At 27.3% G+C, this 17,160-nt stretch overlaps 1 protein-coding gene across 2 annotated transcripts in view; it reads right to left on the bottom strand.

Annotated features, from left to right (window-relative positions):
- The window catches only part of LOC121114950 (protein turtle homolog A), a 207,973-nt gene that overhangs the window by 132,854 nt on the left and 57,959 nt on the right, over window positions 1-17,160 (bottom strand). For both annotated transcript variants that reach the window (XR_011779392.1, XM_040709076.2), the window contains exon 3: window positions 87-231. Coding sequence is in view for 1 of the 2 variants with exons in the window: in XM_040709076.2 (XP_040565010.2) it covers window positions 87-231 (145 nt within the window). In the remaining variant the exon portion in view is untranslated. The remainder of the gene's footprint in view (window positions 1-86; window positions 232-17,160) is intronic.

The following is a 17,160-nucleotide window of genomic DNA, read 5'->3' as shown; positions in this document are numbered from 1 at the left end:
GAACGGATCCTTTAAATCTTGGACGTGACCGGAAAAGAGCCCAAAATTTTAGGACTAGTTCATCCCTACTTCCAAATCTTACATACCTATATAGTGGTTCTCCTTCGTCGTAGCGATACCATAGGACAAGATATACTTGCTCTTCCGAATTGGGAGGACGTATATCACATGGAAGATATGCAATGCCACCTTCTACAGCGATGACCTTGTTTTCCACCTCTACAGATGCTCCTATATAAAAAGAAAAAAAAGTGAAGTATTTAATTTTTTTTTTAGATCTACTATTTATGTATATAAAGACTATCTTCATAGTTCAAAAAGATAGATAGAAAAGGGATAGATTTTAAAATTACAGCAACAGTTGTTAAAAAAAGGATCTTCAAAAGTATTTCTTTTTTTAAAAGTTTATTTTGTAACATATAAAGTCATTTATGCTTGTTTTTAAAAAAAATTATACAACCTATGGATTATTTTAAATAAAACAAAAGGATTTAAAAAGTATCCATAACATTGCAAAGCCCTCATTTTATTAATTTAGCATGCAAATTGGGCTTATTCCTCAAATTAAACTAATTATTTTATATAATCGACACATTTGAGAAAGTCTCAAAATGGTACTATATAAATTTGTAATATTTCTTACACTATTTTATCCATTTTACACTCGTAATTATACATGAAGTAAAATACTACAAATACTTATTTGAGTGTAATGTTGGGGGAAAAAATAGATTACTTTAATCAATCTTAACAATATTAGTTTGGGGCTCAAACAAAATATAGTTTGCTATTATTATAGTTAAAATATTGTAATGTCAATTTTGAGACAATTTAAAAAAAATATATATTCCTTACTTGTAATTTTGGGGACCAGCTTGATTAGGTTGATTGTGATAAGTGAAGTAACAGATAATACATGTAAATTAGTATACACTATACAAGAGAAAAATATAAAGGTAACAAAGTATGCAAAAGGCAGTTTTATTGCCTTAAGCTCTTAACTTTGGTATGCTTTAGGAATAGTAGTAAGCAAATAGCCAAAAGTTTAAAAGGCTGACTTTTTCCCTGCAGATTTTAACATACTATCTAAAGAGTAGACCAAACACAACACGTGTATGAAACTTATCAAGATCAGAATATTAATTATTTGAGTAGCAAACTAAGTAAAGTAAAAATCTTCATTACTCTATGTTTTTCTATCCTTATGGTTGAAAAGCGTACATCTCTCATCAAAAAAAGAGAAAACAGAATTAAGATATCAAAGCAAACAAGTTCATTAAAGCACGTTTATACGGTTGAAAATTTTGTTAAATATAATTTTTTAATAAGCCCTATATTTTTTTTGTTTTTGCCTTTAAATATAATTAAACATAAAAAATGTTGTTTATCTACTAGGCTTATAATACTGAATTACTATTTAGTATAATTAAAGTATTTGTAAAAATATAAAAAAAATTGTTATTTATTTTTTTAAATACATTCTATTTTTATAATAATTTAAAAAAAAAAATTTATGCATATATAATAATTGAACAGCAATGGAAGCAAATTCAGATAAAATTTTTTATATTATTTGTTTTGTTATATAATTTTTCTTCTCTGCTTAAATGAACAACAAAATAGTAGTAATAATCTCATGATAAATCATATTTTTTATAATGGAATGCTTATTTGATCCATGTTTCATGAAGTTATGTTGAATAAGACTCTATATTTATATGAAAACAACATTTTCCATCGGGTTTTTTTGTCCATCTTTATGCATGAAAATATAGTAACTAAAAGTTTACTTTTTATATGGTTTTTATTTTAAGTTATATATTTCCTATTCAAAATAAAATATTTATTTGAATTTCATGATTTACAAAAGTATTATTATTTGCCCATCAAACTCATAATTAAAGTAATTTAAAAATGCAAACAAAACTCCTAATTACATTATATTGTTAAACTCAACTTAAATGATCAATGTTATTGAGAAAGAAAAACATCTGGACGACAGACGAATTTTGACTGGTCATTCAGCATATTAAGGCTGTTGTGAACTAAAATGGTCAGTGTGCAGCAATTAACAACAACCCTAACAAAATTTATAAAAAGAGATACAGTAATATGTTGAGATATGAGTGTCATCATATTATATGTATTTAAAAGACACCAGTTTTTCAAGAGTTAGCGAGGGTTTGTGAGATCCACTTCAAGCTAAATTTCCTTTAATTATTTCTTTTGGGATAAATTGGTTTGACTTACAAGGTCTGTCAAGAGAAAGAGTTAAGCAGTGCCTATTTGATTACCACAAGTTAGGATAATTTTTTTTCACTCCAGGATTCGGTATTTTTATTATATTTTTCAAAAACACAAACAGAGAGCTGTAACCCATTTTTTATTAAAATCTGTTAATTTTCTCTGACGTATATTTACACGGTTATAATGAGGGTAGTGTTATTACTTAGCTGGGTATAAATTTTAATAATATTTTAAACCGAATGGACTCCAAAGTGATATCAAACAGTTTTATTTTTTTTATTTTTGAGTATACAAAATTTTATAGTCAATAATTATTTTTTGTATAGTAACTTCAAGAATGAACAAAGTAGTTTATTGAATGTTTTGCCTGACTAAGATAAACTTTTTTTTTTTTGATGCAACTAAATTTGACGAAGGTGACAAATCAAGACAAAGATTTCACTTTTATTAGGAAAAAGTCCTCCATAAAAAAATCACAAAAAAAATGAGATAGATCAAAAATAGCCAAGATCCAAGTGATTACATCAAGATGCTCTAATTCACAAGTCTGAATTATTTAATCAAATTTCCAAATCTGTCAAATTTATTGGTTTATTTTTTATTTAAAAATTATGTATCAAATTATTGATATGGTTGTCACAGACTTCCATATTTATGTTCCATTTTACGATTAATTTTTCAAAATATAATTTGGAGTTATCTTTAAATTATTTATGATTCATACTTTTAAATAATTTTTTTATCATCAGAAACCTTAAGCAGGAATACTAGAAAAGTAAATAACTTCTTCTACAAAAAAACTAGACACGTAGTGAAAAATGGACTGAAAACAAAATATTGATTGTATCTTGAAGTACGAAGTCAATAGAGACTTTTTATATATTTTTTATTTATTTAGTATGTTAGCTTTCAATCAATATTTTGTTTCCAGAACATTTCTTATAAAAGTTTGGAAATTATTGTATGTTCATATTTTTAAACCTGCATGTATCAAAATGTAGATATAAATAAATATATCAAAATTAAAAAAATGTCTTGAACTTGATGTATGTACGTTTGCACCCCAGTTAGAGAAAGAAATATACTAAATGCTTATGGATTTCACCAAAAGATTCCTAGGTTAGATGGAGCAATTGTAAAACTATAATGTTTACTTATACTTAATCAGTGCAACTCCATCTAACCAATAAGAGGAACATTTAAAAAGAATGTTAATTTTGATACAATTATTCATTATAAATGTGATACATGCTTAGTTACAAATATATCAACAATTTTGATTTATAAATATAACAAAATATAATTGAAAATTATATTTTTATGATGAATATTTCGAAAGGACTTGTAAGAATCTCAGAAACAGGTTCAATACCGTGTTGAATGCCAAGGCCATAATGCATAAATTTATAATTTATTATGTCCTAGACAAATTACAAAAAAAATAAATCCTCAAGTGTTATTCCTGAGTTATTTATTGACGAAGTTTTAATACTATCACCAAGTGTATACTTAATTACGCCACATCTGATATATAGACTAAAAAATACTAATGATTCAACATAAAGTAATATAACCAAAGTATGCAAATGAGGGGTTTTATCCTAGATGAATTTTATATCTGGAGATTTTTTCCTAAGATGAATTTTTTTTCACTGTTTTTTATTTGTTCTATAAGATAATGGACATTATCGATATTTTTGCGTCGATTGTGCTATCAAGGAAATTGCTAACCATGACGCCAGTTTAATATTTAGTGTAAAACAATTATGATGAACATTTGAAACATAAGTTGATGTAATATAATTGCACAAGTCAATTATTTTACTATTTTAAAATCTTTTAGTTTTTTTTTTCTAATTCTAGCAATGTTTAACGCATGTATTGATCACAAATCTAAAATTAGCTTCTTTTTTTTTTATCAAATTTGGTTTCAACCTTGTATGTAATTTTATACATTTGAGCCAACTTTTAAGCAAGAAAAAAGTTCCAACCCCATCTAAAAATAAACCTTTTTTTTGACAAAATTTAAGGTAATTTCATTTATATTTACAGAGAAAAGCAATTTAAGGTAATTTTTTCTATTATTTAAAGGATTTTGTTCATAAAATAATACCGTTTTAGCTTTTAGTATCCGTGTTGGAGTACAAATAGGTCATTTGAAGGTCAATTAATTGATCTATCATTTTTCTAAAAAATTATTTATGTGAAGAGTGTTTAAAACATAATTTCAACTTACAAATATGAGTCGTAAGTAGTTTTAGATTTCTAAATTTTGAATTGAAAACTCAATATAAATAAAAATTTCTTGATTGAATATCAAAACTAAGAAAATGATTTTTTGTGAGTGTAAGTGAGTATTGTAAATAATTTTTTTATGAATATAAATTATATTTGAGAATATTGCTATTATCTCAATTCCCACAAGTAATATTGTAATAAAATTATATTTCTATATCTTGTCAATGAGTTTGATTATAGTAGGACAATTCGTTATAAAAGATGAAGGTGAAGTTTCACAATAGATTAAACACCGGAAATATCATACTCCGAGAAACTACGTTGCACATACAAAATATAATGAGCCTTTGTAATACCTGCATTAATATTTTTTCAATTTTTTACAAACTATAAGGTCAACAAATAATCTTATAAAAAACTTCTAAAAAAGAAAAAGCTCCTTTAAAAGTTATATGGTTATATTGGAAAGAGCGTCTTACATTCGGAGACAAAATGATTACTCGTATGTATGATTAGGAGCAAAAAACAAATATATGTTATAGCTAAGACTAATCGTTCAGTCATAATAATCGATTATTGGAAATAGACAAAGTAAATTTGTTACTTTAAAAAAGGCATATTCTTACTCCTCACTTTTATCTATGAGGTATATCGAAAACATATTTTACATACATAAAGTAATAGATACAGATAAGGGATGGGGCAGTGCTGGTGTAGTTTTATTGAGGAGTAAATTTTACTACAACTACGCTATAGAATTACAATAATTAGTATCCCTCTTTATTCATAAAAATGGGTTTTTTAAAGTTTAGTATCTTCTATTACGGAGATAATATACATTTTAGGATAATTTTGTATCCTTATTTTCTGAATTTTGATTTTTTAGCAAATAAATATCGAATTTTGTTTTAAAAAGAAATAACATTTAATACATGAACATAAAATATTCCATGTATCACCCTGCACAGACTTCATTTGTTACCTGTTTGAGTCGAATAAAGTCTTATTCAGGGATCGATTTGTAAAAATGTTTGTAAAACCTTGTTTTCAAATATCTTAAATATTTTTTACTCATACATTATTTCCAACAACTCCAGCATAAAAGAGAATATGACTGTCAATATAAAAAATATTCTCCAAATACAGAACTAAAATAAAAAAAAAGAAGTCTTATTTACACTAATATGACAATTTTTTTAATCACAAAAAGAAAGTCCATCTTGTATGTAGTATCAAAATTAAATAAATTATATATGTATAAGATAAATCATCGATAATCTTTTGTCAACTATAAAGTTTCATATTCATGGATTTAAATAAATCTTATAATACATACATACATAAGTAGATGGAGTAATGACACATCACGTGATCAAAGTTATTAAGAAGAACAATTTTTTGTTAATCAAATTATATATTATATAGTTGGTTCATAAAATTTTAAAACGAAAAGAGTGAAAATTACTCAAATCCTTAATTTATCCTGTTGATTATATCTATTCAAGTAGCCAACATAAAGAAAAGTAAATTATGTTTTACCGTTATTAATATTAAACATGTCAAAACATGCTATTCAATTATAAAAAACTGTATTTCAAATGTAAAATAATGTAAAAATCTAAGGAATTAAGATTTAATTCAAATAGTACTTAATTCACGTCGGTTTTGATTTTATTTAAGGCTGGGATCTTGGAATTCCCATGTATTTAAGTGAAATTTCCCTTCTAGATCATTGCCATGGGAACCGTCGTCTGTCTATGTTCTCAGACTTTGTGGGTAGTTCGACGGAGCCCAATCATATAAGGGAACTGAACCTGAGAAAAGTAAAGACTACTGCCTGTAAACAAGAGCACCTTGAACAGGAGATTTAAAACTGTATGTGAGTCCCGTTTTTGGCTACATGATAATTCGCGGAAATGTTTCCAAATTTCCAAGAAATTTGAATAGGCGGAATTTGGGAAAATTAAAACACTTTGTATTGATCACAAATCTTTAATTTGCTCTTTTTATACCAATCACGATACCAAGTAATTCAAATATTGGCTTTTAGAGAATTTTTATGCTCTTTATACGCTCGAACCATCTTATTAATAACATTTTCCTTTAAATATAATTAAAACTTATGATTTTTCCTTTTGAATTTTATGTAAAAAATAAATGTGAAACTGTAGAAGCCCCATATTTTTTTAGGTTTAATGAGAGAGAAATATTACCCAAGTTTTAAATTTGACTATATTATTTGAAGGGTATACAATTAATATTCCAAATTCAAGATTTGGTGCATAGCTTTGACTGTTGAACAATACTGCTATAAGGAGTAATTTGTATAAAAAATGAAATTAATAAATTCAAATCTGATATAGGTGCTTAATTATGTAAGTATACATTGAAATATATTAATAGTACTCATTGCCATCTGTAGGATTTTTCTGTAGGGTGCAGTCAAATTTTTCCTAACATTCCCACTGACATCAATGCGTAAAATTTAAAAATGAAATGTCATTTAGAAATATTTAATGAATGACGTTTTCTTTGGAAATAATGTTTTATGTTATATTTAGGATACTCTTGTTTTTAGACAAGATCAAGTTTTTAGAAAAGATCAAAGTTTCTTTTGGTTTTTCTAATATACAGGATAGGGATTTTAAATTCTGAAAATTTAAGAATAATGTATATTACAATTTATTTCACATTATTAATTCACGAATATTTTGCTCAAATATGTAGGGCTCCATAGTGAAGTCAATCCCTCAAAACAACTACCTCCAGCTAAAACCACAGCCTCCAAACAGGCACACGCCTTGATGAGGAACTCCTTGACAATGTTCAACACTGTCTTGAAAATGCATGGAGTCAACAGTGGCATGTGCATGTTTATTAGACTCTTTCTACCAAACAGGGCTGATGACAGTTCAAGGGGCTCAGATTTGGCAATGTAGGAGGCCACATTTTCTTTTTCCCGAAACAAAAAAGTTCTAAAAAATGTTGTTTCTTTCTGGAATAAATCCGGATCAAATTACCTTATTTCCACAAACTGAACCAATATAAAATTCACATATGACAACAGATCAATTTCAGTTTTCTAACATCATTATCAATACACTTACTTGTGTACTTTTTCATGCACCCAGAAAGTAGCTCCACAATAATGTCCGCATGGTGTTCGTATTCGGAGGGCAGCTCAAATATTTTGTACTTTTTAGAAGGTTTGTCAGCTAAATCTGATAAGCACATAAACATAGATCTCATTGTTGTCAAGTTATTGGATGTGAATTTGTTCCGGATTAAAAATCTCTATCCTGTAAATTGTGTCCATAGACTTAATTAAAAACTAATAATTATTTTTATTATTAAAATGACCTTTTAAAAAAAGGTCGAAATTATGTATTTCAAATTACCCTTTTCATATCTTCTGTTTTTAGCTATAATTTTTTTATATATATAATTCATTGGATAAATCATTCAATTTTTACGACTTTTCTTTTCTCATTGCCTCATAGTTTTTTTTGTTTCGTTTCGTGGCTGTATAACTAGGAAAGTTTTAATATTCCAAATAACCATCCTCAATATGTTTAAGATTTTAATGCACTTGAAGCTGAATAACATAATTATATTTAATATTTTGAAGCTATGTTTTTATTGAATGTAACTCGGTTGCACTAAAAATTTACAACACAATTGATCAAATAAATATTTATACTGAATATTTTAGTTATTCATAGTTACTCTACTGCAGTATGAACTCAGATTACAAATTAGTTTTAGTTGAATAAAACTCCAAACCATTTTTTTTTGTTGTTTATAATTATCATACAACTACATACTCTCTCAATCATTAATTTTAACACAAGAGTATAAAAATAACTTTTTTTATACAGATTTAAAACAAAATATATGCCTACTTATTAGTGTTGGGTTTTGGTCTGGAATGCCTAGGCCGTTTTTTTATTAAAATTCGGTATACCAGAAAAAAAACACCTTTTGAATTCAGTCCCACGTCCTTAAAAATAAAAAGGAAATATTTTTTGTGGTGTCTGCCGTTAGAACTTTGGTCTATGATATATATATATAGGTCAAAAATCTTTCGAGACCAAACAGGAAAAAAAAAAGGTTTCAGACTTGGTCTCAAAAATAATATTCATGTAGTACTATTAAAGTTTATCAAAAAAAAAAGTACAATAATGTTTTGAAAGTCTTATTCATTGATGAATTACAAACGAATTAGAGAGCATCATCAAGCCTAATATAATGCGTGATTAAGCAAATAGGGATTAATATATTTATCTACAATTCACTAATTGGTTCTTAAGCTTTATATAAACCTTATTAAAGAAAATGATAAAAGGTATAAAATATAGCAAATATTTATTTTGAAATACATGTATACATATGTTCGAATAATTAATATTTTGCAAAATATTTAATTAATTAAACCCCTGTTACTACCCTTGAAATTGTAAAGCGAGTACTTTCACGAAGATTTAAGCCAACACCTTTCATTATAATGGGTATTATATATATATTATATAACTTTATATGCCCTTAGTAGTTGTTACATATAAAACTATCAGTGAACAAATTGAATACTTTTTATCATTTTATTTGTCATTTGTGAATTCATAATCTAAAAAGATAGTAGGATAACTGAATATAATTTTTTTTTTTACTGTAAAGGAAAAAATTATTTCTAAATTAATAAACTGTTTTAAAAAAAAAAAATTATTTTATTCAAAATAAGACATGTCCCATTTTTCATGTTCATAATTGATGTAAATAAATAATAAGAATGTATAAAATCATGCTTTGAAACTTCCAACAAATAATTACAAAGTTTAATGAAGTAATTGGGATACTGTTAGCTTTGCTTTTACTTAATTGGTGCATCTCGAAATAACCAATTAAGAGAACATTTGCGTAAAATAAGAGAATTTAATTTTCCCTATTATTTTTAATTAATAAAAAACCAATCATTCGTTTTTATAGGTCATTATGCATTCTTAAATTTATATTCTAATCAAGTTTTAAATAATATAGGTTAGGATCGGATTTTTTGATCATATTTCTGTTAGACATTTTTATGCCCTAGGAACAATCTATTTCTTTCTTTGTCATAGAATATTAAATCTTGCTAACACCTAATTATATCTAAATAAGTCAAGCCAAAGATGAGCTTAATTTACACAAGTATACCATAACTATATTATTATTGATAATTCATCTAATTATCTGCATTCATTATTATACATCAACAGATATATATGACTTATCAATCGTTATGCAGTTTTGATGTATATTTTTTTATGCTGACATGCCACATTGCAACATATGGTCAAATTATAAATCGAATAATAAACAATAAATGGTTAAGAAATTTAATCAATGATTATTACCAAATTATTGAACTGATTTTATAATTTTTAAATAAAGTTGGGAATAATGAAACAAATGTTTAATCATGGCCATTTGGGGAACTTTATAATTTATCTTTTCATGGTAGCAAATAAGCGTATTTTATCTAAATAGTTTTTATAAATTCATAAATATTATGAAGTCAACAATATTTGTTGGTATTGTATCTCATATTATATTCTTTGTAATTAGAGTCATAAATATTAATTTTGCATAAAATAACATTGAAAAATGGCCGTACTGACACAGTTGAGGCTTTTCATGATTTGGTAAAGAAAACTTTATAAACTGCAAAACCTTCTGTTACTTCTCTGGAGTGTTTATTCACTCAAAAATATCGTTTTATTATCTAATGGATATTATATTTTCCCTCGATCTTCTTTGCTGGGTAAATTTATTTATTTGGGATAATACTTCATTAGTTTTTGAGTTATTAACCCTTTCTTGAATAATTATTGAGTTTTCCAAAATATATTTTAGGCGATATTCTTATTTAACTACTCTAATCTTGAATATGATAAACGGAGATGGAAATAAAGTCGGAGACGTCTTATTGTATATACAACATGTTTCAATGCGTTCTATTTTTTTCTTTGTTTGAATTACTTTTAGGTATGTCTAGAATGAATTTATTCTTAAATATATAATAATTCTAAGCATGTTTCTAACAGCCCCCCCCCCTCCCCCAAATTAAATTAATATATTATCGTTTTAGTAAAACTGTATAAGCTATAATACAATAAAAAAACAAGTATTCATATATTCTCAATATTATTCCATGTTTATACCTATAAATACTTTATTAACAGTTTTTACAAATTGCTCCTTCTTTTTTTGGATCAAAAATATTTGAACAATTATTGGTCTTGTTATTAATACATTTTTGCATATCCACCGAATTTAATTACCAAATAGAAACCTTATAATATTAGTTAGATATCAACTTGTCTGCTCAGCCTTTCTGTGTAGAACAATAATGTAAATATAAGTACTTTACAATTATAAATGTCAATATGAATATTAAAATTAAAACTTAATGAAATTTCAGGGGGTTACGGCACCAGTTTTTGCTTATTTGGGTAGACAATTCGCCTTTCTGGTGTTAAAAGTTTTCCGATGCATCTACATATCGGTAGAGTTTATAAAATATGATTTAAAATTCGATTTAATTTTTTTCTAGGGGGTAATTTGAATAATTTTTTTATTTTCCAAAGCTGTTATTATAATAATTAAACGATTGAATAGAAAACAGTTAATAAATTATAACCAAATCACTACTGCGTATGATCATGTATGACGGAGAGTATTTTTGTTTGGTATATCGCTACTATAGTGGTACTGGATAACTGACTCATTTAAATGGTACTATACAAAAATTGGTATTGGAAACAGTACAAGCCTTACCATTTTGTAATAAAATATTGCATCTTTGTAGATATAGGACGAGTTTTGAGCCCGGATTCGAAGTAAAAAAAAAAACACATTAAAATCAGTTAATAGTTAGCCAATAATTCCTAGTTACGGAACTATTATTCAATGATTGTTGAGATTGTTCAGAGTTAAAAAGGAGCTAATTATAATTCCACCAATTAACAATTAAAACACGGATTAAGTGAATAGAAGCAAAAAAATCGATAGCTGATAACAAAATACGCTGTATATTCTTTAGTTTTAGTGAGGTAATGCCGTGCTCACAAACAGAAAAATGTACACCGTATTTGGTTGTCAACTTTTGAAGTTTCTTCTTCTTTTTCTCTAATCTGTGTTCTTAAAATAAATTCGTTGGGAATTAGTTTTTTTAAAGCAGTGAACCATTATGAACATTTATTCCAAAATCATTATATAATTGGAAGAATTGGCAAACCACCAACTTATTTGGGCATTTTTCTTTTCAGATAATATGTTGTAAAATACAATGACGTGCCCAATGTTATTATAACAATAGTTGTAATAATAACTAATAGTTATGTTTTAATTGTAATAACATTAGGTTATTTATTGTTTCGGTATGAGCAATCAGTAAATATGTAATATTAATCTTAAATCAATTTTATTTCGGTATAAACTTTGGATAAAAGGCTTTTAAATTTCTAGACAAGTGTTTTCGGATCTGGATCCAAATGTTTGTGTGCCAGGAATTTACCCAAATATTTAGGTCGAAATATTTGAACCGACCTAAATCCGAGAAAATATGGATCCGTCCAATCTTTATACTGCCGTTGATGTCATTCCCTAATTTCAATACTAGACCCTTCAACCCTCTACAACTAGAAATATACTTTTTACATTTATAAAAGTCTTCATATTTCTGAGCTACCCCAGTCCTTTCTAGTCAAAAATAGTTAGTTATAACTAGTCTAAGTACTTGTGTAACTCGGAGTAGAATTGGAGATCTATAATTGAGTCAATACAAAATGCATATTTCCTTTTATAAGAGCGACCATGAATTAAATCTAAGCACATTGAGTTAAATATTATAATTTCTTCAGAGTGTGTTGAGCCCTAAGCTACAATAATCTATTACTTTCCTGTTTGGAGTTACTTTAATAAACGGTTAAAATTAATTTTCCCAAAATTTTATTTAAAATGTATGGGTTACCAGGTCATTTTTCAGTTTTTTATATATATTAACATACCGGCAAGTCATATATCTTACAACTCTACATATCAATCAATTCCTCCAACATATGTAATTATATAGCACTATTTACATTTTTACATACAATTCACAATATAATAAGAACATGTATACACTGGAAATATGATAATGACAAATAATGATTTATTGTAATAATTTAAATGTACCTAGGTACGGTGTAAGCATCCATATTACCACTTACCTTTGTATATATACGAAGTGCGTCTGTAAAAATGTGTGCTTATCTTTTGTCATTTTTGGTATCAAAAATAGCTACACAAATATATTGGTAATATAAATAATTGTGTGTAGGAGATCATGGATTGTTTTGTCCTTTTCCATGCTGTGCACGCATGTTGTTTACTGGTCAAATTTTATGAATTTATTAACTAAAACGAAACTTCATTGTATATATTTAAAAAAATATAAAACATATTCACCAGATATTTAACTTTTTTTGTTACCTAATATGATATAATTTAATTGGACAATTTTGGGTATGCACTCAGTATATTTATATAAATATATATGCACGTACATAAAAATTTGAATGAAGTACAATTTATATTTACTTTATTTGGTGAAAAGAAAAAGCTTTATACTCGTATATATATATTTGGTAGTATTAAGGTAAGCACATTTTTCTTGTAGTAATCTTTCATGCCGCATGGGAATAATTTTAAGTTTACAAAAAGTAAATAAATAAAGAAAGAAAAAATAATCATTTATGGTTAGGGTAATAATAACAATAACTTGTTTGCAATGGTCGAGTAAGTAAGTTTTAACAAATTTAAAAAATAACTTAATACACTTTTATTTATTAGAATATAGTGATTTTTTTCTTATATTCGTTAGTATAAATCAAGGATGTATAATTTTTTAATATAATTAGCACTTAAGATATTTTTATTGGCCAGATAACCTATGAAATTAAACTTTATGAAAAATGCCTTCATAAAACAAAACTACTAAATATATATATTTATGTTTCATTTAGACCAAATTAAATAATAGGAAGAATACATTTTTTAAGGCGAAACTGCTTCAAAAAAGCCAATTTGGCAAACTTGTTGAGGAGTGTCTGCATGATTATATTTTTGGGTGACCTGATTATTTTGATTTTTTTTAATGAAATATTTGTGCTCTACTGCATAATTTGGTTAAATGACCTTTTTTAGAAAATAAATTTTAAAAAATCTCTTGTTTCTCAAAAAAAAAAAAAAAAAAAAAAAAAATCCACCTAGTAGAATAATTTTTACAAAAATTCCTTTATTTGCAAACTATTTGTCAATGTTTGGATGTATTATGTGAGTTCTAAGCGTTTTGCTGATACAATGATAATTTTGCCAAACAATACTACTTGAAGTGAGAAGGACTAGAGGGGAGCACTTAAATGGGTTGACCATTCCTGGTATAAATGATTGTTCAATCGTGTGGATATTAACTTATGACCAAGTAATAACACATTGCGTGTAAAACAAATAACCTATCAGTATGTAAACAAAAGGAAGCCAAAAATAAACGTTTTTACTTTGACAATTTGAAGAATGTTTGGAAGGAGAGCAGTTAAGTTGTCTTGACGTTTAATTAGATTAGCTTTAAGCAGATTTGAGAAAAAGGAAATATAAATCAATCCCACTCAGTACCTATGTACATAGTAAAGTGTATAATAGTATGACTCGTCCACACCCAATTCTACTCTGAGTTGTACATGGACTTACACTTATAACTAAAGGTATAAAAAGTATAAGCTGTTGGTATGTAAAAGTAAAATATAACAAAAAATTACATGGTAATCCTAACGATTTGAGAAATGTTTTGGTGATGAGCAGATTAGCTGTCATGACAGTGTAGTGTATGTGTCATAAGTCCTTGTACAATTTTAACTTTATTAGAAAGACAGACAAGTTTAGGTTTAATATTAATGATACAAAAAAACATTATAAAGGAGATGAAGGATATTTTAATTTCAATTATTTTCAAAAATTCCACCCTCTGCCACAATACAGAGCTCCAAGCGGATTCAAAACTTACGACAAACTTTCCTGAGGGTGTCTGCCGGAATGTAGGCCGATTCCTCCGCCACCTTAACCTTCATTACCTAAACACTGATGTGGTAGTGTGTGTTGGCCTTTCTCTCTACAGCGCGCCAGACGTAGTAGTCAAGTGGGCTCAGGTTGGAGGAGTTGGATGGTCACATCTCTATGGACCAAAATCAATTCGCCTTAATTTGTTTTCAAATACTTTTGGGGTGAACTTGGATGTGTGGCACGATGCTCTTTCCTGTGTCCCGACCCAATTTCAAATGTGGTATGTTGCATTGAGGGCGGGAAACACCTTCTTGGCTATGATAATTTTATATAAATTGGCCTTTAAGATCTCTTTTATCCACACCAGTGGAAACTCTGTACCGTCTGAACCAATGACACCGAGCATCGTGGCATTGACTGGGTATTTCGAACCCTTGGTGAATTTTACCTCGGGATGGGTGTCTTTGGGGGTTTTGACGATGTACCGAATGCTACAGGAGATACTGATTGGGTCGACTGTGAAAATTTTTCATTCGAAAAAATGAGGACTTTCCTATTGGTTTTCTTCAATTTATTAAGGAGGATCTTCGATCGTTCTAGCCTCTTTGTCTGTTTAAAGCCGTCAAATCCTGAATTTTTATGACAGCCCTCAACTTGAGGCCCTTATCCTTGATGCACTGGACAGCTGTTTCGTGAACCCTGAGGTCCCTGGCCATTTTGCAGATGTTGTCACGAAGGTTCGCGTCTATCTTTGCCTTCACACTTTTTATGAAGCTTTCTATGCGAACCTATTTTGGTTTTCCCAACCCGGGACGATTGACAAAGGACTCAGTTTCGTTGTAGAGCTTATTGGCGTTGTATACAGTGGTCATACTGATCCAGAAGTAACGTGCAATCACCGAGAGATTGTCACCGGCATTGATGTGCGCAACAATTTTTCGATGAAATTTTTTTATTGCTGTATTTTGGAAGTCCTGAAAGACCAACAGCTGATTTTATTTTTTTCAATAAATACCTACAAGGAAACTATTATTTTTTTTTTGTTATTTTTCCCTTCTTATGAAATGTGCCAAATTTAAAATTTATTATCTGTATAAAAAGTGTACATGGACTTATGACACATACGGTATTAAATTATTTGCATGCAGCAATAAGAGTAAGGAAATAAACAACACTACCACTCTTTATCAAAGTAATTGGACAGACAGGGATTACTCCGATGATTATTCTCAATTTTTCGTCAGAGTGTAGCAAGGACTCAAACTTTAACCTCTTTAAAAAATTTCAATACTATTCTCCGTCATTCATGAAAAAACACACTAGTAATTACTTTATACTTAAATTTCTTCTCTTTTAAAATGATACAATAATAATAGCAACTTTGAAAAAAAAACCAACTTTTTTTAGTTTTGTCAACATTACAAAATTATTGATTATTCTTATATTGATACAAATCAACTCCTTGATATATTGTTTGGATCCAATCTATAGTTAATTACTTATTTTATGAAATGTAATTAGTTTATTTTTAAACAGTCAATGCACATTACGAACAATATCCTTTGTTACATCTATTATATAAAATTAATGTAATACAATGAACACTGCATTAGAAGATAAGAATTCTCATGTTTCTAAGATAACAGACTTGTACAGCTTAATAATTTATTTATAAACAATAATTTAATATAATGATGTAGTTACATTTGACATATTAAGTACCTGTTATCTAAATATGTATCAAATTATAAAAAGATCTAAAGCTATCATATGTTTTGAAACTACTATTTAATAATTTTTCATCTACACTACAAATATATGCCCTTTTTTAAATCATGTCATAAATAAATTTAAAGCTCAAAAACACTTTTAACAAACTCTTCAAAAATTAAAATTATTTCACAATTTTTTTGACTTGTGTTCTCTCTCAGGAAGCATTACAAACAAAATCTTTTAATAAGCTAAGAACTTAATTTTTAATTCACAAATTCTTTATGGGTTCATCCAATTTACCTTTTTTCATATCAAAAATAAAATTAATGAATCTAGTTATGTAATATCAATTTGCTAAATTAGAAAGTCAAATATATTACATTCAAGACCATTGTAAATATTACATTCATATTTGCTTTCTATTACAACGTTAAAAAAAGATACAATCGAAAAATACGTGACACAATGCATACAATAATGCTCGAATAATTCATTGAGACTCATACAGTGAAATGTAATATCTTTTAATATAATTATTTTTAAAAGTGGTCATAATAACGTAATTGGTTTTGAGATGATTGGAAAACCACAAGAATGTTTTTAGATTAGGATTTGAAGAATAAATTACATATCGCAAGAAATATATAATAAGATAAGTCCCCGTCTATGTATTTCCATAAACTAAATTATGAAAAAATCGATATTCTATATTCCATCGAAATGAAGGGGTAAAAAATTTTGAATACCTAATGTCATATGAAAATAAAGCTTATAAAAGCGTTTAACACTCATTGAAATTTTAGAGCAAGAATTGAGTTAGATATATTAATAAAACAAAGTTTGTCTATTGATGTCTTATTTTTGGGAGTGTGCATAAAAATCTTG

This window comes from Lepeophtheirus salmonis, chromosome 3 (assembly GCF_016086655.4).
Source record: "Lepeophtheirus salmonis chromosome 3, UVic_Lsal_1.4, whole genome shotgun sequence".
Lineage (NCBI taxonomy): Eukaryota > Metazoa > Arthropoda > Copepoda > Siphonostomatoida > Caligidae > Lepeophtheirus > Lepeophtheirus salmonis.
This window is presented reverse-complemented; position numbering and strand designations above follow the sequence as displayed.